This window comes from Conger conger, chromosome 8 (genome assembly GCF_963514075.1).
Source record: "Conger conger chromosome 8, fConCon1.1, whole genome shotgun sequence".
Classification (NCBI taxonomy): domain Eukaryota; kingdom Metazoa; phylum Chordata; class Actinopteri; order Anguilliformes; family Congridae; genus Conger; species Conger conger.
In genome coordinates, this window is record NC_083767.1 from 57,758,788 (window position 1) to 57,784,258 (window position 25,471).

The 25,471-nt window shown below is 46.9% G+C and overlaps 1 protein-coding gene across 1 annotated transcript in view; it reads right to left on the reverse strand.

Moving 5' to 3' along the window:
* Window positions 1–1,432: 1,432 nt before the first annotated feature.
* ablim2 (actin binding LIM protein family, member 2) overlaps window positions 1,433–25,471 on the reverse strand; it is an 83,641-nt gene continuing 59,602 nt past the window's right edge. The window contains exons 15-23 of the mRNA XM_061252868.1: window positions 24,718–24,819; window positions 22,805–22,858; window positions 20,333–20,376; window positions 18,842–18,953; window positions 17,964–18,022; window positions 15,497–15,551; window positions 14,490–14,497; window positions 14,266–14,346; window positions 1,433–4,861 (exon numbers count right to left, since the gene is read on the reverse strand). Coding sequence (XP_061108852.1) covers window positions 4,748–4,861; window positions 14,266–14,346; window positions 14,490–14,497; window positions 15,497–15,551; window positions 17,964–18,022; window positions 18,842–18,953; window positions 20,333–20,376; window positions 22,805–22,858; window positions 24,718–24,819 — 629 coding nt within the window. The 3' untranslated portion in view covers window positions 1,433–4,747. The remainder of the gene's footprint in view (window positions 4,862–14,265; window positions 14,347–14,489; window positions 14,498–15,496; window positions 15,552–17,963; window positions 18,023–18,841; window positions 18,954–20,332; window positions 20,377–22,804; window positions 22,859–24,717; window positions 24,820–25,471) is intronic.

Genomic DNA, 25,471 nt, shown 5'->3' on the forward strand with positions numbered 1-25,471 from the left:
ACAGGTCGCCAGTCCATCGCAGGGCACACACACCATTCACTCACACACTCATACCTACGGGCAATTTAGACTCTCCAATCAGCTTGCATGTCTTTGGACTGTGGGAGGAAACCGGAGTACCCGGAGGAAACCCACGCAAACACGGGGAGAACATGCAAACTCCACACAGAGAGGCCCCGGCCAACCGGGATCTGAACCCAGGACCTCCTTGCTGTGAGGCGGCAGTGCTACCCACTGCACCATCCGTGCTGCCCTCTTTTGAGGTTTTAATTTGAATGATATAGGCTACATTTGTTATATATGATATATTTGTGATATATATTTGTGAATGGGATTGGTTCCTTTAAGCTGTTTTAAAAGGATATTTCACACAACACACCAGACCTTGCGTGACGGCCATGGAACGAGGCTGACTGTACAACACACAGGTAGTAGGTTTGATTCCGAGCTGAGGCATACTGGGTTAGGGAATGAGGCTTACCGTGTAACACACAGGTAGTAGGTTCTATTCCTAGCTGAAGGCACTGCCATCATACCCATGAGTGATGTGGTAAATTGCAGTGTCAGTGTGAAATGGATGGTATGTCAGACGTGGATAAGAGTGCCTGGACATAATGAATGTCATTGAGCTCACATCCTGAGGGGGCGATGCGTACTCTCACTCCCTGATTTCAAAACTCTTGCGGTTTCCAACCCACACTCCCAGCAGAAAGAAACAGAAACAGTGTGCAGGTTTTCTTCTGACGACGTAGCCTTATCTCTGAAATGTTAGCCTGGTGACAAATATTTTTCAAGAAAGTTGCTGTCCTCAACCTTTTTCTATTGAAGTTTTACATGTTTCACTCCACTGATAAGACACCCCTCGAGGGAACAAGCAAATTGTTATATCTCTGCATGTTGTGGCAGCCTGACTCCCAGTAATGTGAGATACTGGATTTACACTCTCACACACACACACACATTCATCAGTACACACATTACCAATTATTGCAATATCATCCTCATAGTACACTCGATGACTATGTGTGTGTGTGTGTGTGTGTGTGTGCATGTGTGTGTGTGTGTGTGTGTGTGAGTGTGTGTGTGTGCATGTGTGTGTGTGTGTGTGCGTGTGTGTGTGTCTGTGTGAGTGTGTGTGTGTGTGCGTGTGTGTGTGTGTGTGTGAGTGTGTGTGTGTGTGAATGGGATGTGGGAAGTGGTACAGGAAGGTGAATACACCAGAAACTGCTATTCAAAGTGAATTGTGAAAAAAAAGACCTGTGAAAAACATATATTACTAATGACCAATTTCATTCTAATGTTCGTTGAACTAAAATTTGTGAAACTAATAATAAAAAAAGCCGCATTACAAGGCTTCAGAAGCTTTAAATATCAGGTTGTTGCCCCTCATCGTTCCAAGGAAACCACAAACATAAACACGGGACAATCAAAGTACTGAACCAAACATTTATTTTAAGATGAGAGAGACATCAGCATTTCTTGCAAAATAAAAGCATGAGAAAACAAAAAAAGGCTTTTAGTTACAGCAGAATCTGACCCTTATCTCCATGCTGTTTCGCCACAAGGACATCAAAAATTCACAGCATAGACCAAATGTTGCATCCGGTGGTTACACGGGTTGTTCTAATCACACAAAATAAAAATTCTGTGTTATGAGCAGGCCAACACAGTTTCTTTAGAACTAGCATCACTATCTGCATTTCTCTCAAAAGACAGATTGGCAAAAAAAAGGTAAATATCTGAAGGCAAAGTACAAAAAAGCATTTAGTAAATGCTAGCAATTTCATAGCCTGTGTGTCATTCATTTTTATGTCACCTTATTTAACATAACTGTAAATATATTTTTATGAACATTAAAGCATTCATTATAGGAACTTTGCAAAACTTGCCTTCTGCTATTATTTACTCCAGAAACAGCTGTGGACACTTACAACGCCATTTTAGCCCCAAATGAAATAAAAAAAACACCAGGTGACATTCTTGTACTGCTGTAGTGAATTCATTTTCTTTCCAAAACATTATGAAATTAAATTAAAAAGCAAGGCATACATACATATATATTTTTCTTCTTCATCTCAAAGATAAATGGTCTTGTTTTCAAGAGCTATTTTCTCTGGGAGGGAAGTGTGTTTTGCTAAGGGCGATCAAAGGGGTCTGGTTGTGCAGTGACTCGGCTTGGCAAAGGCTGCATCTTTAGTCTAATACCTTACATACTCCTGTTTCTACAGCTGTTCAAATAACGCAAGCATAATCCCCTCACCGCCCTCCCCAGAACCACTGAGGGGCTCTCCACAGAAAAACTGTGAACCCCAAAACACAGTTGAGGCGGGGAGGGGTGTCGAATCTCCCCACCTGACACGACAAAAACACAACATACCTGTAACATTCCCTGGGCGCAATGCGACCCCAGACACTCACTCGACTATATATGAGTTACGGTGGTAGCGCTTTGCGCTACTACTGTCGCTAACTGGACAACGACTCTTCCACCAGCATACAGAAATCAATCAGACCTCAGTACGGCTGCTGACATTCACTGGGACACGAATACACTGTGGACTCAATAAAGCACTTAAAAAAGCAATCAAAATATGTAAATGGTGTAGCTTATTTAATAGGCTGTTTTAATACGAAGCCAGATTGTTAGCTCTGTTTTAAAAAATAAAATAAACGTGAAATAATCACGAAAACTATGTGAGCGTGTGAGGAATTAAAAAAGTATTCACCGTATTGTTTTTTTCACCAGTAAATTTCTTACTGTACACAGTAGTTGCGTGTCACATAAAGTAGCCTTTATCTAGATGCTATAGAAAAATAGATATTTGACTCACAAAACAAAAAAAAAGTAAGTTAAGCTTTTCACCTTTTCTGAGGAAATGTGTACATGATAAAAGCAAAGCTGGTTTTGGCTGTTCGTTACCGATCAGTCACCGTGTTTGCTGATTGCAGATACAGAGCTTACATTTTGCCAATCTTTACGAAGATTCACTCAGTTTCCATTTTGAAGAGTTCCATGATGACAACCTCTAAGATATCACCACCCCTCTTTTTAAGCACATACTGTAGTTGTGTACGTAACGCTTCAACAATAATATGAATGTTACAGGTGAGATATCAAAATGGCTCCTTTTATACTACACATAATCCAGTGTCGGTGAAAGTACTGTTTCATATTTGCAGTAGCTAATGGTTAATTAGATTGGCAATTGCATTTGTAATATATACAGTTTATTCTCTATAAGATAAACAAAAGTAAAACACATTTATATATTACTCAAATTAAATAATAACCAAAGAAATGCACTAACGTGATTCTGTGAGTATGCGTAGTGATGCCTGAAAATATGTCTGTGGGAATACATTTTTAACAAATATAAACAATTTAGTCCGGATTTGGTAATGGCAATGTTAATGGGTTCGTATTACAATATAAAAATAATTTTAGGCTTCAATTGGAATTTATTCTGTTGGCTTCGACCAACATAGACATGGCTTGTACACAGAGTCATTCGGCTTAGACCTTGGTTCTGTGGCAATTTGTGTCGTTAGCCGAGGCTGCTCTAACACTATTCTCACCAGTCATTTCCCACAGTGATTTACGGTCTGTTCGGGGCTGTCCTGAGCCCCGAACAGCCCATCACATCTCTGCGACTCATTGATTTATTGGTTTATCTGAAATGCTGCATCCAGATTCTAGGTGCCCTCAAGAAAGAAAATGAGAGACCATCCTCCGTTCGAGGAGTAATCTCGGCTGAAAACAGGAAGAAAACTACCTTGTAAGGTGCTTTAACCATATTACCAAAAAAAAGAAAAGAAAAGAAATAAGAGTTGTTTCCTGTCCCTCTTTGGCCTCAGAGTGCTCTTGCAGTATACTTGGTCTTCCACTGCTGTAAACTGAAACTGTAGTGTTTCCAAGAACGTAAACTGTGCACGGGTCATGTTAGAAGCTGAAAGAGAAGGGGGTTCAGCGTGGTCGCCAAGAGGCCGATGCAGGGATTTAGAAAGCTTGCGGGATTTATTTCTGCAGACCAGGGGCAGTGCGTGAGTGGGTGGGTGGAGTTGGGGAGGGGGCGATTTGGCCCTCACAGGGAGAGAGAGAGAGGGAGAGAGAGAGAGACAGAGAGAGAGAGAGAGGAGAGAGACAGAGGGAGAGAGAGAGAGAGAGGGGAGAGAGGAGAGAGAGAGAGAGAGAGGGAGACAGAGGGAGAGAGAGAGGAGAGAGACAGAGAGGGGAGAGGGAGAGAGAGGGAGACAGAGGGAGAGAGAGAGGAGAGAGAGAGAGAGAGGAGAGAGACAGAGGAAGAGAGGGAGAGAGAGGGAGAGATAGAGAGAGAGAGAGGGAGACAGAGGGAGAGAGAGAGGAGAGAGACAGAGGAAGAGAGGGAGAGAGAGGGAGAGAGAGAGAGGAGAGAGACAGAGGAAGAGAGGGAGAGAGAGAGAGAGGAAAGGGACCAAGTGACCAGCCATGCAAGCGCAGCTCCTCTCCCGTCGAGTCACAACGGACATTCTCACAACGCTGTGGGTTACACGTTGCCGCAGCATTAGGGAAGCGTTGTGAGAACGTTACAAGGTCTCCGGGTGGCCTGCGGCTCTTCTTCCCTCTCCGTTTCCCGGCTGTGGGGACTCTGCGGGTGTGAAGCAGGATGTTGGTGCACATATACCTTGTTGTTGTTTTTTTTTTTGTGTATTATCGGACGGGGTGAACGCTAAGTACGCCGTCGTAGGGCCGCCGCTGGGCGTCGACGCGCTAAAACAGCCGCGCCTTCTTCTTCAGGTCGTTCTTCTTCCACAGAGCCAGGCGGTCAAACTGCTCGATGGTCATCCCAAAAACATGATGGAAATCTTCAGGGGACAAGTGTCTCTGAAAGCAAACCAAAAAAAAACCAAAACAAAGACATCAGCAGAACCAAAGCCTCTATCTGTAGGTCCATATGTATTTCGACAGTGGTACAATTTCTGTTCTTTTGGCTGTGTACTCCAGTAAACACTCCAGTACCCCCCCGATGAAACCCAGCCTAAAATAAAACAATCAATATGAGGTTAAAGTGTAGACTGTCCCCTGTGCTTTGAGGTTATTTACCATATCGGGAGATCCGTGTAGAAATGACAACCTATTAGTAGTAGTAGTTTTCTGATTGGTCAGGTTATATTCAGTTGCTTCCTTAGTGCAGATACTGTGTATGAAATCCTTCAGTATTTAGTCTTCATTCTAGACATTCAATTACTATTGGAGTCTGTTATTGGTTTTTGTCAACATGGTGAATGGTAAATGGTTGGCATTTATAGAGTGCCTTTATCCAAAGTGCTGTACAATTGATGCTTCTCATTCACCCATACATACACACACTCACACACCAACGGTGACTGGCTGCCATGCAAGGCGCCGACCAGCTCGTCAGGAGCACTTGGAGGTTAGGTGTCTTGCTCAGGGACAATTCAACATGGCCGGGGCGTGGACCAGAGTTGTGCCAATGAAAATTAAGAAAGCCATTATGAGGTTGAGAAATAAGAAAAGGAGTCATAAACATAGGCCAAAAAAATGGGCTTACTAAAACAAACGGCTTGGTACATCATTAAGAAGAAAGAGCACTGGTGAGCTCAGTAATTGAAAAAAGGTTGGTTGGCCAAGGAAGACCTCTACAGTTGATGACTGAAGAATTCTCCAAAAGAAAGCCAAAAGAACAGAAATTGTACCATGGTCCCAATCCATGCACATGGACCTCACTGTACATTCAAATAACACAACGCGTGTAATGAAGATGGTTAGTCAAGTGCTTTGTCCTGGACCGGGTTACTTAAGATCAACACAAACCAGTATTCAGGAGACAGCTTCTGAAACTTCAGAAGCTTCCTTCTGTTAAAAGGAAATAACTCTCAGACATGGCTCATCTCTTGACAACAAAAACTGGATCTGAGACTCTTCATTTCATCAAAATGGTTCCACAACAAACCTCAACAATGTGATTCCCTTTGTTAGAAAACTGCTGGCATAAGCAGTAGTGGTTGGCTAAAACTGCAGAAGAATACAGGATTTGTCTGGTCATTAACCACAAATTAATGTGAGCTGACTAATCCACGAGTGTGAAGTACATGTTTGTCCTGTTAGCTCACTGTCTGATAAACAAACACAGAGACCCAAAACTTCCCCTTGCTTCCTGACACACACACACACACACAAACACGCTCACACACGCACACACTCATACGCATGCATACACATAAGCTCACACACACGCCCAAAATACACACACACATACATGTACACACACACTCATATGCACACACAAACACACACACGTGCACACACACACTCATACGCATGGACACACATACACGCTCACACGTATACACACACACAAACACACACATCCACGCACACACACATTCATACACACACACACACATGCATGCACACACTCATACACATGCACACACACACACAAGCACACACACACACACTCATACACACGCACACACACACACACACACAAGCACACACACACACACACGCACGCACAAGCACACACACACATGCACACACACGCACACGCACACACACGCACATACTCACACACACAGAGAGACAGCTGCTGGTACTCCATTAACACAGTCCTCCCACTCACAGGCCTGCTGTAGCACGACACAACCGTGACAGATTTACTGCTGCTGTGAGCTCTGTGGACCAGAACTGTGACAGATCCAGAGTGGCTGTCCATTATCTCCCCATACATCGCACACAGAGAGAGGGATGTTATGCTTGAGAGAGAGAGTGCGAGAGAGAAAGAGAGAGTTGGACACAGAGGAAAGAATAAGGGTGTGGGAAGGGGAATGTTTATTTTTTTGTTTTGAATAATGTTCAGTCTATTCAGACCTGCAGATCGCAGTTGTTAAAGTTCAATGGCGGTGTGTTTATTTTAATCATGCTGATGGAGCCCGTTCATTTTAGTCTCAGTAAGAGCAAGAAGATGAGGTAGAGGATGAAACGCACAAGAGTGAGAGTTTAAATATGAAACAGCAGCACTCCACAGTGCCCCGGTGGTGCCAACGCTATAGTGAAACCGTAACAACATGTTAGGTAATTGTCCGCTGTCGAGCCAAAAAGCTGTTAAAGGTTTACATATTTCACCTGGGGTATTTCAGGTATTTATGTTATTTTTGTGCTATTGTCCTGGGCATGAGACCACGTTCCCCTGCAGCCTCATTGTGTAACAGGCTCACACAGCTGGACTGGTGCTTTCCACCGCTACAGCCAGGTCACCTCCGTCTGAAGGTCACCTCCTTCTGAAGGTCACCTCCTTCTTACAGGGCGGCCTGTAGCGTAGTGGTTAAGGTAAAAGACTGGGACCCGCAAGGTCGGTGGTTCTTATCCCGGTGTAGCCACAATAAGATCTGCACAGCCGTTGGGCCCTTGAGCAAGGCTCTTAACCCTGCATTGCTCCAGGGGAGGATTGTCTCCTGCTTAGTCTAATCAAGTGTACATCTGCCAAATGCCAATAATGTAATAACGTAATGAAGGTCAACTCCTCATGAAGGTCACCTCCTCCAACAGAGACGCTCCCCTGGTGGGAGAGGCCCACTGTCCTCACCACCACTCAATATCCGCCCATGACCTCTGACCCTCTGACGCTGTGGCTCAAGCTGCCAGGTCAGACACTCTCCTGATGAAACCCAGCCTTGCTATCTGGCAGCGCACAGTGCCCTCCAATCTCTAGCCTGGCATTCACTGAGAACAGAACAAACCCATTTATGGACACAAATTTGCTGTTATTCTCCATAAATATTGTGGGCACTGTGGAAAATGTATCTCAATAAGCAAAAAAAAAAAAGGAAAGAAAGTCCAATCAAATGCCAAACATCTGAACTCATCTTACTAACACCAACTGTATATCAGAAACTACAAAATGACAAAATGGTTATGAAGTATAACATTGCGAGTTTAGTTAGCGTAACGAATGAAAACAAGTATGTCATTCAGAGATACTCACTCACACACAATAACAATAATCATGATCATTGTTATTATTATTATTATCGGGTATGAGTGAGCATCTCAGGTTTTGCACTTGTCTCGAGGGTGGAAGGGTCCCTTGTGGGGATTTCAGACTCGGAACATTCCGGCAACAAGCCTAACCTCTCATGACACACCGCTGGCATCCAATAACATGTGACCTGGCCCCCTGCTTCAGCACATAAGCTGCGCTGAGGGACCGACCCGACAGGAGAGGAGCCGTAAAGGCGGCGTGCCGCTCTGCTGGAAGCACATCTAAGGCGGGGGCGGGCGGCCCGGTGCTCTGCAGCGCAGCCCTGCGTTCGGAACGAGCCCTCGGAGGGGGGTGGGCTGGCTCAGGTAAGCTCCGACAGGAGAGCTGTGCCATAAATCACCCTCCCCCCCTCCTTCTCCTTCTCCCCTCCCCCTCCCCTCCGCACGGTGATGTTGTTTTCCTCTCCGTGAGGAATGAGAACCTTTAGTCCGGTGGCGGGAACGCGGGTACACGTGTTAGCGCTCTCTTCCCCTGCTGCCCTCGACCCACCCGTTATGCAAGGCGCTGGCTCGCGTGCTGCCCTGGAATAACACCTTTTAGGGTCACATCATATCAACATTCAGGAGCAAACGCCTGCAATTCAGCGCTCAATAATTCTGCTTCGACAATGTATCTTCTGCGAGCGTGGCGCTAGCCTTCGCTAATCCTTTTTTTTGTAGCCTTTTTGGGGTTTGGTGAGACGAGATGATGAGACAGCCTCCACACACACCATCACATGCTGGACAGTCATTACGAATCAGGACACTGTGTAAATACCGCTTACGGTACGGTGTTTCACTTTGATTCATAGACTCATTTCCCAATAAAACTAGGAAGTGCCTTCTCATTTAGTGCCATTCAGTGAGCTGAGTCAGTGGTTTTCATTGCAGCAACAGCCCCTTAAGGACAGAACAGAGCCCTCACCAAGCCCAGTAGTGACCAGGGCCAATTGTTACTCACTAGTGACCCCTGTGGCCAATCAAGGGCATTGCAGAAAATAAGTGAAAACAGCTGGCTACACACATTTTGGAGGGCATGTGTTACTGCTGTGTGCTTCTATCTTGTGATATAAAAGAGGATGTGGCAGCACTTGGACAGACTAGACGCTTTCTTGTGTGAAATAAAATAAAATAAAATGTGTTTTCCCAAAGTTATCAATTCACACAAGAGGAAGTAGAGACTGCAAAACAGTGCTAGATATATTTTAGGCTGTAGAGTCATTTAATTAACCTTTATTTATACAGGGTAGGTTGACTGAGCACACACGTTCTTTTACAACAATGCCCTGTTAATGGGGTGATATGGCTCAGGCAGTAAGAGCAGTCGTCTGGCAGCCGGAGGGTTGCCGGTTCGATCCCCCGGCCGGGCTGTATCGAAGTGTCCCTGAGCAAGACACCTAACCCCCAAATGCTCCTGACAGCTGGTCGGCGCCTTGCATGGCAGCCAATTGCCGTCGGTTTGTGAGTGTGTGTATGAATATAAAGGCGCTATATAAATGCCAACTATTTACCATTTAATGTCCCCAAATTAGCCTAACCTGCATGTCTTTGTATCGTGGGAGGAAACCCCGACAGGCACAGGGAAAATGCGCACGCTCCACACAGATAGGCCCCGGCTGGGATTCGAACCCGGGACCTTCCTGCGGTGCGGCGAGTGTTCTCTCATTAAACATGACATCATACATCATTTTTATAAGCATTTCACTGCAATTACAGCCACATGCACTTTAAATCACGATGAAGATGCCTGCTGACTGACTTATGATAAAAAAAACTATTACGATTATCATTAACATTTATAACCAGTTATAAAGTGGATAAGTAGATCTGATGTCCGGACGAAATGCATTATAGGATTAAAACGGCATAACCCAGGGACGCTGACAGCTGTTAAATATTGACCACAAGTGGACAGTGATCTCATCCTTGGTTTTTCCACAATGGACGTGCATGAATCCATATTTGTTGAGATAAAGTTATGATGGTAGGGACAATGCACGCAGATGGCGACATCTTATATGGCTTCATGGGAGGAGAGAAAATAAATAAAAATGCTGAAATAACCATTTTTCTTCATTTTTACAGCCTGGAAATGTCTGATTCGTCCCTGGAGACAATGACTCCACTTCCACTAAATATAAATGGGATTCCATGCGCAAAAAGTCGGCCCAGAGACGTCAACCGCCGCCTCCCACCAGAACAGACAGAAGGACACGACCGCAGGACAGGATATCAGCACTCCATAATTCAGCCGCAAACTCACAAAACATATTCAGGCCTGGAGGAGAAAGGTTCTCCCATGTTACGACAACATTACCCGAACGCATGTCGACATCGGACTTCAGCACTCCGGGTGTTTTCTTCTAATACACACACCCACCGGCGCTGAGAGAAAAACTGCGTCTGAACTAACTCACACATGTCCATGGAAAGGGATTAGTCATGGTTTGCGTCAACAGGGCCCAATTCTCACCGGCCATTACAATGCCATTGAGGACCATTAGCATAACATAGAGCGGTACGCATTAGAGCTAGCTCATTAGCGCGTGTGTTTTTAGCGAGTATATGTCAGCACATTATTTATATATCCAGTAATGTGCAGACATTAGTCAGAATCTATTAGCTCATACGTGTTTGAGTGCGTCTGTCAAGTTCTATCTGTGCCATTTTAGCATTTATATCTTAGTTAGCAAGTATCTGTGTCGATTAGACCATTTGTTTTCGATCCATTAGAGTGCATCTGCTAGCACTGGAGTGTACACTTTAGCGTGAAATTGTGTTTTTTTATTGCAATTAGTATTTTTGGTTAGCACGTATCCATAAGCATGTTCAGAGCACGTCCGATAGCACGTATCTGCTGCTGGCACTTGTGATGACTTATGTGTGCGGCTTCACACATTCCACACACTGTACGGGACAAGGCGATGATATCACTGTGACATCACTCCTTCTCAGATCTGGGTCAAAAACGAGATCCTTCCATTGGCATGATGGAAGCAAAACAAAAGACCATTTGAGAAATAAAAGCACTTCCCCTTTTCAATAGGATCAACAGGCATTAAAGACTTAGCACCAGTACCACTCTTCCCTTTCTGGGTCATTGCTAGCAGGTACGCAAATGACTGCTTTAGCTCACAATGGAAGCATTCACTAAACCTATCAATGGCATCCGTGCTGTGTTTGATATCCTAGGGAATGCAACGGCACAACAATGAGAGGAAGTTACAACATCGCAGAAAGAATACAGAGTCGCTCCTTAGACTGAGCTCTTTTCAAAAAGAGCTTTAGCAGGGCTGCAGGCAAAATGAATAGAAAGGCTACGGTAAGGGTATACTTCAGTATTCCTGCAAAGGTGTGTGCATGTGCGTGAGAGAGAGAGAGAGAGAGAGAGCAGTACGGAGAGAAATAGTGTGCACGTGAGAAAGACATTTCATGAAGCAACAAGTTAAGAGAGCAGAGAAGAGCTTTGTGAAGAACTAATGGAGAATTGGTATTAATTAAGGGCTCCATATTAATAAGCTCTTGAATCAGGGGTGAGAATGCAGACTGAAATGCTGAAGGGCATTGTGTTTACTCTAGTTCCAGCATCTGTATTTAATTCATTAGCCGCACTTTGGGCCAGAAAAAGGACATAATTGCAGCTGAAGACTGCATGTGAGCCCCACCATCAAGTATTTTACTGAATCGCATTCTAAGAAATAGTGTAGATGTATCCATAATAACAATTCCAAATGAATGACCTAATTGGACAAATGAACACAGGGCATTCTGAAGCAAAACACAAACCCAGCACAGGCAACTAGGAGTAGATGGACAACTTTTCCTGAACAAAAGTAGTCATGCAACCCAAGTCACAGAGAGCTCTGTAAGATATTTATAATATTTCTGCAAGTTCTTTCACTGCAAAACCATAGTTTGCATCAGCTTATGGAATTTCTCAAAAAGGACATCAGCCCAATTCTTAACAGCCCAACCTACGGCTGATGACAGTGGTAGTTTCTGCTGTGGCTTCCAGGTCAAGCCCGGTTTACAGAGTGCACCAGAGTGCAGGCCAATAACCCGACCAAAACGATAAGGGCCTCCACAGGCACAAAAAATAAAGACCGCAAAATACATAAGCCCGGGACGGACGGCTCAAAGAACAGGCCAAAATCTAAAATAGAGGAAACCTCTTACGTAGCCGCTAAACCAGAAAATAACAAGCCCACCCCAAAAACCCCAGGTCAGGCCTGGGCTCTGTCTGAAGGGTTTTACACAGGACAGGAAAGCCACAGCGTGTGCCGTGCGTCATTCTGTCGCCAGCGCGGAGTCCACTGCTCTGTGAGCCCCGTTACATCCTGCCTCCCCGTTACATCCTGCCTCCCTGTTACAGCCTCCCCGCTACAGCCTGCCTCCCCGTTACAGCCTCCCCGTTACATCCTGCCTCCCCATTACATCCTGCCTCCCCGTTACATCCTGCCTCCCTGTTACAGCCTCCCCGCTACAGCCTGCCTACCCGTTACAGCCTCCCCGTTACATCCTGCCTCCCCGTTACAGCCTGCCTCCCCATTACAGCCTCCCCGTTACATCCTGCCTCCCCATTACAGCCTGCCTCCCCATTACAGCCTACCTCCCCGTTACAGCCTGCCTCCCCGTTACATCCTGCCTCCCCGTTACAGCCTCCCCATTACAGCCTGCCTCCCTGTTACAGCCTCCCCGTTACATCCTGCCTCCCCGTTACAGCCTGCCTCCCCATTACAGCCTCCCCGTTACATCCTGCCTCCCCATTACAGCCTGCCTCCCCATTACAGCCTACCTCCCCCTTACAGCCTGCCTCCCCGTTACATCCTGCCTCCCCGTTACAGCCTCCCCATTACAGCCTGCCTCCCCGTTACAGCCTGCCCCCCTGTTACAGCCTGCCTCCCCGTTACATCCTGCCTCCCCATTACAGCCTGCCTCTCTGCTACAGGCTGCCTCCCCGTTACATCCTGCCTCCCTGTTACAGCCTGCCTCTCCGGCGCTGTGAGAGGAGGAGAGGGGGGGGTCATGGCTGGGTCAGGGCGGGGGACGCGCTCCTTCTCGGCACTCCTCCGAGTCTGAGCGGGCTGAGATCCACACCACGGCCTCACCACAGAGCGCTGGAGAGAGTCTGCAGCACGGGAGTACTGAGAGAGGGGGAGAGGGAGAGGGAGAGAGGGAGAGAGGGGGAGAGAGAGAAGGCAAGAGAGATAGAGAGAGGACAGGGAGAGAGAGAGAGGGATAGAGGGCTAGAGAGAGGGAGAGGGGGAGAGAGGGGCGGAGAGGGGGAGAGAGAAAGGGATAGAGGGGGAGAGAGAGAAGGCGAGAGAGATAGAGAGAGGACAGGGAGAGAGGCATAGAGAGGGAGAGAGGGAAGGAGAGGGATAGAGAGAGGGGAGGAGAGAGATAGAGGAGAGGGAGAGAGAGGGATGGGGAAGAGAGAGATAGGGATAGAGTGGGGGGAGATAGAGGGATAGAGAGATAGAGAGGGAGGTATGGGGAAAGACCCAAGTTTGCCTGGGAACGGAAAGGAAAGAGGGAGAGAGAGAAAGAGGGATGGAAAGAGGGAAAGAGCAAAAGAGAGAGAGAGGGAAGAGAGACAGGAGGGCTGGGGAAAGACCCAAGTGTGTCTGGGAGCAGACATGCCCTGGAGACAGGCTGTAATGGGGAGATTAAACGGACGTTTACCCAGGGCACTGCCAGGTGCAGGAGGGGCTAACGCTGGGGCCTCCGGACCGCAGGCTCCTGCATTTAAAAACCAGGAGAGCACTGCGGCTCCATCGCTCCGATAAACTCTGCAGCTAACGGCCCCGGCGCTCCTGGCTGAGTGTGAGCTCACCGCGGGGGTCCTGAGACCAGCACGCCGGGGGGGTCCTGAGACCAGCACGCCGGGGGGGTCCTGAGACCAGCACGCCGGGGGGGTCCTGAGACCAGCACGTGGCCGCGGCCCACGTTGTGTTTACCTCCAGCCTGGTGCGGCCCTGAGACCAGCACGTGGCCGCGGCCCACGTTGTGTTTACCTCCAGCCTGGTGCGGCCCTGAGACCAGCACGTGGCCGCGGCCCACGTTGTGTTTACCTCCAGCCTGGTGCGGCCCTGAGACCAGCACGTGGCCGCGGCCCACGTTGTGTTTACCTCCAGCCTGGTGCGGCCCTGAGACCAGCACGTGGCCGCGGCCCACGTTGTGTTTACCTCCAGCCTGGTGCGGCCCTGAGACCAGCACGTGGCCGCGGCCCACGTTGTGTTTACCTCCAGCCTGGTGCGGTCCACGTCCCGGGGCAGCTTCACCCTCACCCGGTGCGTCACGGCCAGCACGTCGTAGGGGTACACCTGGGAGACGGCACAGGGAACACAGCGTACCTCAGCGCCCGCGGCACCTCACGCTCGCCCCCGCCACTCCTCACGTGCAGCCAGGGCCGAGCACGAACTGCACAAACACACCCACCGGGACCCCAGCACACCACTGCTCTTACCTTGTACTCTGTGAGAGAGAGAGAGAGAGAGAGAGGGGGGAGAGGGGGAGAGAGAGAGGGGGGAGAGGGGGGGAGAGAGAGGGAGAGAGAAAGAGGGGGGGAGAGGGGGAGAGAGAGAGACAGAGAGAGAGAGAGAGGGGGGGGAGAGGGGGGGAGAGAGAGGGAGAGAGAAAGAGGGGGGGAGAGGGGGAGAGAGAGAGACAGAGAGAGAGGGGGAGAGGGGGGGAAAGAGAGAGAGAGGTGGAGAGAGGAGAGAGAGAGAGAGAGAGAGAGAGAGGGGGGGGGAGAGAGAGAGAGGACAACATTAGCATTGGCAACCGTGTGCTAATCTCCAACAGAACAACAGAACAGCACATAAATATCAGGATTAAATGAACAGGATGCAAAAACACAATTATATTCATACTTGATTTTCAAGCATGTGCCAAAACCTTGACTAGTAACCTGCAGAATCCATTTTGAATAAATTAAGTGGCTTTGGAACAAACACTGAAGGCGAGTTTCACAGACAAAGATTGAGCTCAATCCTGGACTAAATTCAGTTTTATATGGAGTCTCCTTCCATAGTAGAATTTAGTCTAGGTCTAGGCTTAATCTGTGTCTACAAGACATTATTACATTATAGGCGTTCTGCAGACACAACACACAACAAACTGCATACCCATAACCAGTGCATTAAGTGCTAAGAATACAACAGGGTTAGGATTTGGGCCTTAATCTGACAATGGATTATATCTATAAAACCGTTTTTATACAACACAACGTGAAAGAACCAAATACACTAAGACTGGCCCTGAATGTTCGTGAGCAATTCTCCATCCTCCAGATGGATCATTATGTGTCCCACTTTTCCTCGCCCCACCCCCAACAAATACCACGCACAGCGCAGTTATCCCTGATTCAGCCCTGAACCGCGTCCAGCCAACACAGCTGCACGTGCAGGCGGTGTGAAACGCCTCGAAATGAAAACAGGGAACGCAGAGACACCCGGAGAGCGGAGAGCTCACCTCTCATTCCCCAGCTGGAGTCCTGGTCTGTTTCATCCTCCACGAGGTCGGCAGCCTGGAGGACGGGGCCAGAGAAGAGAGAGAGAGAGAGAGAGAGAGAGAGAGAGAGAGAGAGAGAGAGAGAGAGAGAGAGAGAGAGAGAGAGAGAGAGAGAGAGAGAGAGAGAGAGAGAGAGAGAGAGAGAGAGAGAGAGAGAGAGAGAGAGGCACAAAATGGCCGTCACACAGACATCATCGCATTACTGACGCCGGGGCGTGTCATTCAGTGATCACCTTTCACAGGCACTGCGACGCTGAAGACTGGCTCCTCACCACAACTGGGTCAAATACGTCATTGTTTTGAAATCAAATACTTTTCTGCGCTTAATTGCCTGGTGTAATTGAGTCAACCAAGAAGACGAAAAGATGGAGTTTGCCCCTTTTTGAGAGGTTCCAATATGCCAGACAAGCTCAGAAAAGAGGAGGAAATGACTTGAATTCAAAACAATCACGTATTTGACCCAGGTCCTGTGCAGTAACATGGCATCATCGCCGTACTGATGCTGGGGTGTCTCATTTCACAGGCACGGCAATGCTGAAAAATGGCTCCCAGCTTTTCATAACGGATGTATGGTGTTAAGTAGCATCGTCTAATGCAGGGGTCATCAAACCCGGCCCTGGAATCCAAATCCAGCCCTGGTTTTCTTTTCACCCTGGCGCTGCTGATTGGTCAGACTGTCGCCACGCCGACTCGCAGGTAAAGCCAGGGCGGAAAACCCAAAATCAGTTTTCTCCCCTCCGAGGACGGTAATTCGATCGCCTCTGATCTAGCGTTCTGGCATCGCTTCCAGCCCTGTCCCTTACAGTATCCTCTGTGATGAGCTGTGATCAACAGCCAACCAATCACACGCGGCGGTGTCTGCAGTGAGGAGGCCCTGCGGTCGGACAGACAGACAGACAGACAGACAGACAGGATGCTCCCTGACCCTGCACCGTGTCAGGACACAGTCCACCCGAGGTAGGCCGGTCTCTCTGCACACGCGCGTCTGCTCCAGAAAACGTACAACGCGGGAGCGTTCCGTTCCAAACTCGAGGGGAAGAAACAAGCACGTGAATCTGCTCTCTTTCCTCAAGGCGCCGGTGCTGTCCGAGAGAATCCGAGCCAACTGAACAAAGATCTGACGTACAGCGCGAGGTCTTTACAGTAGGCAAGGAAACTACACGGAAAACAGAGCGTAGCGGAACTGACTCTGTTTATTCGGTTTGGGAAGCTATGCCTTTCCACACTGCCTGTTCATTAAAATAAATAAACAGAGACAATAAACCCATTAGGATGAAGTGTAATGCCTTTCCGTGAAATAATGAGAAAAACATGGTTTGTGTACACAGCGCAATAACAAACCAAACAAACGCGATTATATTATGACGACAGAAGACACGCAGCCTGGCCGAAGGTCCTAACACGAGTGCACTTAAAATGTAATCAGACTTGTGTTTGTACTCTGCAATTTGCTGTGTGGGTGAATCAAATTCTTGATTTGAGCGATGCTTCCAAACTGGTGAACTCCAAAATCCAAAGACTAGAAAGAAGACGCGGTAAGTGGCAACTTTCTGAGAATTGGCGACATCTAGTGGCGTTTCAGAAAATGGCAAGCAGTCGAAATCGGGGCCGTATTGAAAACATTTTCAGACAAAAAAATACATAAACAAAAACAGTGCAGAAATTTACCATATGAAACGCATGCATTACAACTGAAATGAATGAAGGAATATCTACTTGGGAAAAGCGAAAACACCAGGCCTGCACCCCCAAATAGCAAACACATTCCGTAACTTCTGTTACTCTGTAAAGCGTCTTTGTGACAGTCTTCTGCAAAAAAACGCTATACAAGTAAAATTTAACTAGGACCCCGAGGCAGCTTTTTAATGTGGTAACTAGAATAAGTGCAGTCGATTTACACAAATCAAACATAGCTGGCTCAATAAAAAAACAGTCTCCAGCAGTTCGTGCCTGCATATCAAACCTTAAAGCTACAGCGCGTCATATTAAGTGGGACTGCAGGGGGCAGATGTCAGGGCTGAAGCGCTCCGTCAAATTAAAACAGGGGACGGCGGCCTCGATCTAAGGCAGGCCTGGTCTCGGAGAGAGCTGGGATAAGCCCTTCGGAGCGGTGACGTATTCCCTTTCGCCTGCGCTCACGAGCCCGTTCCAGAGCCGTGCGTATTCCCGGCATCGTGCCCCGGGAATCTGGACACGGTTTAGGGCTGGCGGTGCCGCGCCCTTCCGCAATTAGCGCCGTTCTCCGGGGTCTGGCCCCGAGGGCACGTCAAAAACGCGAAGCGCTGCATCTCCACAGATGGCGTCTGAATCAGGACAGGCTGTTGATCAATGCCTTTGCCCTGAGCCAGCGTGTCGGTAGAAAGGAAACTTCTGTACGGCTTCATGTTACTTGTAGCACTGCCAGTCGAACTGATTTAATTGAAATTACCTTGTATATTCCATTTCGTCCATAGCCAGGCAAGGAGGCAGATTTATTGTAGGGGAAATCTGCAATTAAGACAAACAGATAGATTTGTGTTATTACAGTCCCATATTACAGCATTGTAATAAAATTTCCCGTGCTCTTAATCTGAAGGGGGAAATGTGATTATAGTGCATCGATCACACTATTCAGAATGTGAACATGTAGACAGCTGGGGGTTATTTGATGTTAGTTAATTTTTTCTGCGTGCGTTCTTGCTTGCGATCACAGCCAGAAGGGACAGATAAGGGAGAGACTCAAGTTTTAAAAGGATGTATAATTTCACACTGGCCACAGACAGTATTGCTTCACACAGAAAGGAATAAGGACTTGGCACGGTTTTGATTTCAGAGAGCCCAGCGCTCCAGGGGCCCCACACAGCGCTAGTTTATTTCTACTTTCACAGAGAAATGAGCAGCCAAGATTGGCTCCTATTCTAAAAATGTGTACATCTTAAACTTAAACGATTCCAAGATTAAACTGGCAATCTCAGAAATCAAAAGGAGGCAAGAGAAAGCAATGAAGCATGAAAACAAATAAAAGCTAAATGATAGGAGGAAAATGCTGGCCGTGCGGAATGCTGTTTAAATCCTGGGGGAGACAGAGTGGGAGTCAGTCGCTGTGCATCAGCCGGTTAAAAGGCCAATCCGCTGCTGCTCACATCACGGACAACGCCATGCGTTTCAAACGGAAAAGTCCGGAGCACACAAGCACAATACGTGCCATTTAACGGTGCAACGTTTTTCCCTTCGTATGACCGACAAAGACGCGGGAACGTTGACGCGTGTCAGTTTTATTCTGCGTGCTCCGGGCCCGTTCCCTCGGGCACGCAGGGCGGGACTCACTGGGCTCGGCGGTGTGGATAGGCAGGCTGCGGGTCGATGTCCTGGGGTCCATGTAGTCTGCGCTGGAGCGTCCGTCTATCTCGTCCTTCAGGATCATCCAGCTGGTCCTGGTCTGCGCACACAGGGCGGCGGGGTCAGCCGGGGTCAGCCGGGCAGGGCCGTTTACCGGGGGGCAGTGTGGGGGCAGTGTGGGGTGATGGGTAAGGGACCGGGTAGGTTTGATATCTGGGTCAGTGTGGGGGCAGTGTGGGGTGGTGGGTGAGGGGCTGGGCAGGTTTGATATGGGGGTCATTGTGGGGGCAGTGTGGGGTGATGGGTAATGATGGGTAAGGTTTGATATCTGGGTCAGTGTGGGGGCAGTGTGGGGTGATGGGTAATGATGGGTAAGGTTTGATATCTGGTTCAGTGTGGGGGCAGTGTGGGGTGGTGGGTGAGGGGCTGGGCAGGTTTGATACCGGGGTCAGTGTGGGGTCAGTGTGGGGGCAGTGTGGGGTGCTGGGTAATGATGGGTAAGGTTTGATACCGGGGTCAGTGTGGGGGCAGTGTGGGGTGATGGGTAATGATGGGTAAGGTTTGATACCGGGGTCAGTGTGGGGGCAGTGGGGGTGATGGGTAATGATGGGTAAGGTTTGATATCTGGGTCAGTGTGGGGGGATGGGTAATGATGGGTAAGGTTTGATATCTGGGTATAGGACACCACTGTTCTACCCTTGAGCAACGTTCTTCATTTGAACTGCTTCAGTAGATATCGAGCTGTATAAATGTATACTATGTAAAAAAGAGGAAATTGTGTCAACCGCAAAAAAGAGTGTCTGCTAAATGCCTGTAATGGTTACGCCAAGTCAAAACAACTACAGGAACAATTATGACTATGATTCATACTGGAGTTAATATAATTTTGGCCTTGGGATTACATTGGAAGGGGGATAGAGACTGACCTGGATTCATGATACAGAGATGTGTTCTCTACTGAAAAAGTGCTCTCTACTGAAAAAGTGCTCTCTACTGAAAAAGTGTTCTCTATTGAAAAAGTGCTCTCAACTGAAAAAGCACTGCTTAAATTTTATTTTAATTTAATTTAATTAAATATAAGAATTTCTATTGCGTCTACAACATATATACACACAGAAATGGCTAATATCCAGAATAGATTTCTTCACATTTCATGCATTTACAGTAGCAGAGAGACTTGCACAACTTACATTCTTTAAGGTACAATACATTTATACAGCTGGATATTTACTGAAGCAATCCAGGTTAAGTACCGTGCTGAAAGACACAAAGCAGTAATCGAACCCACAATCGTATGCCCCATTCCCAAAGCATTGTGCTCCCATTCATTCACAGTGAAAGATAGTGTGCATACACTACAGGTCAGAGCTACAGACTGTTAACAATGAACTAAAAACCTTATTCAAGACAAGGTCTTACCAGAAACACTTCATTGGAACACTAAAATCTACGGTAAAGTCCCTCCTGTACTCAACACACCTTTCTGTCCACATCGTCTCCCTCCTGCCAGGACGCTCTTGACGCTGTAGAAAGTACAGACGTTAGCCTACGCATTTCCGCGTTTTCAGAACACAGTGTACCGCAGTAAATAACAGTGATTGAAACCCACCTCGAAAGCACTAACAGTGGTACTTACAAACGGGAACGTTCCATGCAAGTATTTCTTTAAATCAACCGCAGCAGCAATAACAACGATGACAACAAAAGGAGCATTTTCACTGTCAGTGCTGGGAGCGATTCCAAAGCCAACACAAAAGCTCTAGGCTTTTAAAACTGATTCATTGTTGCATTTCTAACGTGCAGCTGAATTCTATCAGTGTTGAAAAACATGAGTAAAGTAACGTCTGTTTAACTTCTGAGCATCTTTCGTACACTGGAACAAAAATGAGAACACTGTCTACTATTGCAAAAGTAAACAGCACAAATAATGTTCACGTGCTTCTTGTGCATGCAAAGAACTACTTTGGTTTGTGTACTCTGTGAAAAGTAATACATATTACATAAATCATAAAAGCCTTTTTCACAAGTTCCAAAATACAATACATAGGGTCAGAGACTGTTAATTTTGCTAATATATCAGTCTCTGACAGCACATCTGTACATAGAGAATGATTGTTAGTTGTAGAGTATATATTACTTTTCATAACCTAGAATTCGAACTTAAATGCAGAACACAGGCACAAGGAAGATTTGGTAGCAAAGAGGTGGGTGTTAGAAGGGTATTATATGAGTTATAACTGGGGATACACCATGCATGTAGCATGTAGTCATGCGTGATTTTTTTCATCCAACTAAGACACACATACAGTTCGCACAAGCTCACATACAAGATATGGAGTTCCAAGGCAGACAATAAAAGCTAATGCAGACACCAACGGTTCCAAGGAAGACAACAGAAACAATGCAGACACTGACATTAAATTAATTTAAAAAGGAAATTAAAGGGATAACTCACAGTGGGCTTTTAAAAGAAAATTTCTATTTTATGTGCATTTCTGAGTGGCCCAGACAGTTTTTATCCATGAATAAGGCGATGTTAACGAGGTTTCAGATTACCTGCAAACTTTAAAATTGCAGATATAGGGCAGGCTGGTGGTCTAAAGCGAGAAAATACACAATGTACAACCACCGGAGGCAAAACAGCTTTCCTGCTTTAGATCACAATGCCAGTATCATAATGCCAGTGCACATCAGAAAATCTAAACTATCCATAATCACGCAAAAGAACCGTGAGCCAATCAAAGACACTAAAACTGAAATTATCAAAAAGTTCCAGAAAGTGAACAATCCCTTTAAAAAAAACGACAAAATCGACAACAAAAAATGTGAGCACGACCACACATAGTAAAACTGGTTTACGAGAACAAGAATGGCCATAACAGATGGCAAGACAGCTACACACAACAACACGACTACTTACATGGACAGAACACGACGATGTGCACAACGTTAGCTACAACAATGGAGGGTACGGATATGATGGACAGATGATGAAGAATGACCAGGCAGGGGATGTGATCCATGATCCCATTCGCTGCAGGCTTCCAGCTCAAGCTACAGATGATAAGTGTGTGCTTTCCATGTGAGGAAATGGAAGCCCTGGCCATTTCTTGGTGGCTCATGGGAATTGGAGTCCATCTAGGTCTGCGTGGTGGTGAGAGCTTCACACAGTGACCATTCTCCGTTCACATCTGACCCAAGAGTAAGGGCTGTGTTCATGTTTTCCATGTGCCCATACAGAAATCAAACCCACAACCTCCTGGTGTTATAGCACACTTTCAGACCCCAAGGCCACCAGAGTCTGGTAATACTTTATTTCTTATTCTACATGCACTTTAACTGATTGCGCAATCTGCTGAAAAAAAGCTCAAGCTAGGTTTTGAAACAGCTAGTAGTTGGTTTACCAAGTTCAGACCAGCTCCCAGCTCAACGTGGTTTAGCTGCTTGACCAGTTCAGACCAGCTCCTAACTTGATATGGTTTGACCATGTTCTGTAACAGTTGGGAGCTGGTTGACCAGCTACCAGCGTAGCCACGATACGAGCACTAGCCGGTTGACCATCTCATACCCAGCTCATACAGCTAGAAAAAAGCATAGCTGGATTTTAGAGCAGGGCACATAGAGATTACGCAGTGCTCAAATGACATGAATCTACTGACAAATCTTGTTGATAGCTGGGACTCAGTAGGCAGTCCTCAAACACAGTCAAATATATTCAGTTTTATATTGTATGTTTAATTTATGGGAGTGTGGGAATCCTGGGAACGCTGGAAATTCAGCAGGAGTCCGGACACCGCTCCGGAACATTCCGGAACACTCCGGAAAGGGGACTCAATGAAAATGAGACAGAAGCCACAGCTATTGGGGGGGGGGGGGGGGGGGGTAGCCGTGGCGACAGGCAACAAGCAACAGGACATGCAGAGAATGGTTAATAAGGAGAATGGACTGTACCATGCTGTCTGTAGATAGGGGGTTTTCTATAGATATTATCTTTGATCTTAGTGTCTGAAGATGGAGGAGGGAGAGAGAGGGAGAGGAAGGAGAAAAAAGGACTGTGAGTTAGCTTGTTACTGAACGGAGGGACCCTTTAAGAAGCGGGGGAAAGGTTCTCAAACAGTAAATTTTATTGAATTTATTTTAGCGCAGGACCTTTTGTTCACAGACTTCTTACGCTTTCAGCAAGGCCTAGAGACAGATGTGTCTCGCCAAACCCGAAAAAGGCAATCTTTTTCCACTCATCTGGAACTCTTGGTTTCCCCCATTTTAAGACTAATGCCCAGATTACTGTACAGCAAACTGCAATGTGCCATGTCCTACATTTTGAGTGTTGAAATTAAGCTTGTTTATTTTCATTTCTGCACAGCAAGCACCATCCATTTCAAATGATGCTGAACTTGTTGTGTTTTGTAAGAAATGCACTGAAGACTTTTATCTTGCTTAATTCGGGTTCTCAAATGTAATTACAAAGTGCATTGCAGTCAGCTTTAATATGGGGCAAAGCTGAATAAAAACAGAACACAAACAGTGTGACCAATCTGGCCCACTTGCCAAAATCCAAATTACAGGGACACATGGTATACATGAGTTTGGCCATCTTGTCTCAATTTGAAATAACTGGAAAAACATGTCTGACACAAATGTACGTAATTTATTACGATTTCGCAGGATCAAAAGCTGTCAAAATGCTTACAGACAACTGTCACACATTTAACTTATTTGTTTTTGATAAAAGCAAGTCACTGAAATTCAGACAATTGTGCCATTTTCAACAGTTTCATTACCTGTAGCAAAACAGACCGCACAGACCAAGATGGTGGTCAAAGCCTAACTGAATGTACAGTTACTGTGAATATCACCGAAATCCAAATAGACAGGAGGAGACAAGGGCCCATCTGAGAGGGGTTTTAGTTGTTGGGGGATGTTCTGATCTGCTTTTGCATTTGATAGGTGGCCACACTCCCAGGCAAGGGCCAGCCAGCCTATCGGCATGGACTGAAGCACGCTCAGGAGGCATGGACAGGGGGTTGCCATGGACGCAGGTCCACACGCTTGGCGCACAGCGATGGAAGGGGGGGGGGGGGGGGGGGCTGGTTTGCGTCATGGTGGATGTGTGACAAGGGGAGGAGGGGTGGAGGGCGCAACCTCACCTGAGAGCTGAGCTCAGAGCTTACTTAACCCTTCCCAACCACAAGAGACATACCACACCTGTACATCAGCTCCAACAGAGAGAGAGAAACGGAGAGACGGAGAGAGAGAGGGATCGAGAGGGAGAGGGAGAGATGGAGGGAAAGAGGGAAAGAGGGGGAAAGAATGATAGAAAAAAGGTAAGAAATATAAGAAGAGGGAGAGAGTAAGAAAAAGAGGCAGACAGAGAGGAGGGGAGTCAGGTGGGGAAGAGAAAGAGGGAGATGGGAGAAAGAGAAGTAGGGAAAGGGAGGGAGACAAAGTGAGGGTAAAAAAGAAAGGAAGGTGTGAGAAATAAAGGAGAGGGGAAGAGAGGAGGGAGGGCCAGAGAGTAGGAGAGAGAGAGAAAGAGAGTAGGAGTGAGAGAGAGAGCGAGGGAGAGAGTTGGAGTAAGAGGGAGAGAGAGGGAGAGAGTTGGAGTAAGAGGGAGAGAGAGAGGGGGAGAGAGTAGGAGTAAGAGAGAGAGGGAGAGAGTAGGGGTGAGAGGGAGAGGGAGATAGAGAGTAGGAGTGAGAGAGAGAGTGAGAGAGAAGGAGAGAGAGAGAGAAAAGGAAAGGGGCAGAGTTTACCTGGACGGACCCGTGCGGCTGGGCGCAAGGACGACTGGGAAACAGACTGCGGGGTCAGAGGTCAGAGGTCAGAGGTCAGTGTAGGTTACAGGGGAAGCCGGGAGGTCCTACCTGGCACATGGAAATGCTTGGGAGCTTGCACATATGTGGAGCAGGGAGATTTGCTGTCTGAGTACGCAGATAAGCTGGGAGTGCTCCGGCCGCTTTCGCTGCCTCCAGGGGGCGACAGAGAGACGGCAGGAGAGCGGAGAGAGCAGATAAGAAAGGGCAAAGAAGAGTTACGCAGAGCTTCTTTTTTTTTTCACAGATGAAATATGAGCAGACTTAAAAACCCAGCTGCAGATTTGTGTGGTGATCCGTCTAAATGAAAAGGTCCAGTACTTTATCACCCCAAAGCTCTTTTTTTGTGATTTTATTTTATTTTATTATTTCACTTTTCTTCTCAAAAAAAGCATCTGAGGGGGTCTCAGGCCTGGGCTCTTTGTAAAGCTGCTTTGTGACAAGCGCAATACAAATAAAATTGAATTGAATTAAATGTTGACAGCCAGTTAAATTAGGGAAGCTTTGAAAAATGTTCAAAGGGTAAATTTCCTCTTGAATCCACTGCTCAGCACAGAGAGTAACTCACCTACATTGTTTTCTGTCTCAGAAATGTATGTCAAAATGAATCATATCACAGGCAGCTGGATTTTTAAGTCACGGTCACCTTTCAGCCCAGACCCCAAAAATGTGGTCACAAAAGGACGTATAACAAAAAGAAGAAGAGAAACAAGGGGAGAAACAGTTATTATTGGAGTAAGCACACCACACCCGGGCCTTAGTCAAGTGTCCAAAAGGCGTGGAGAGGCACTGTAATGGAAGAGAG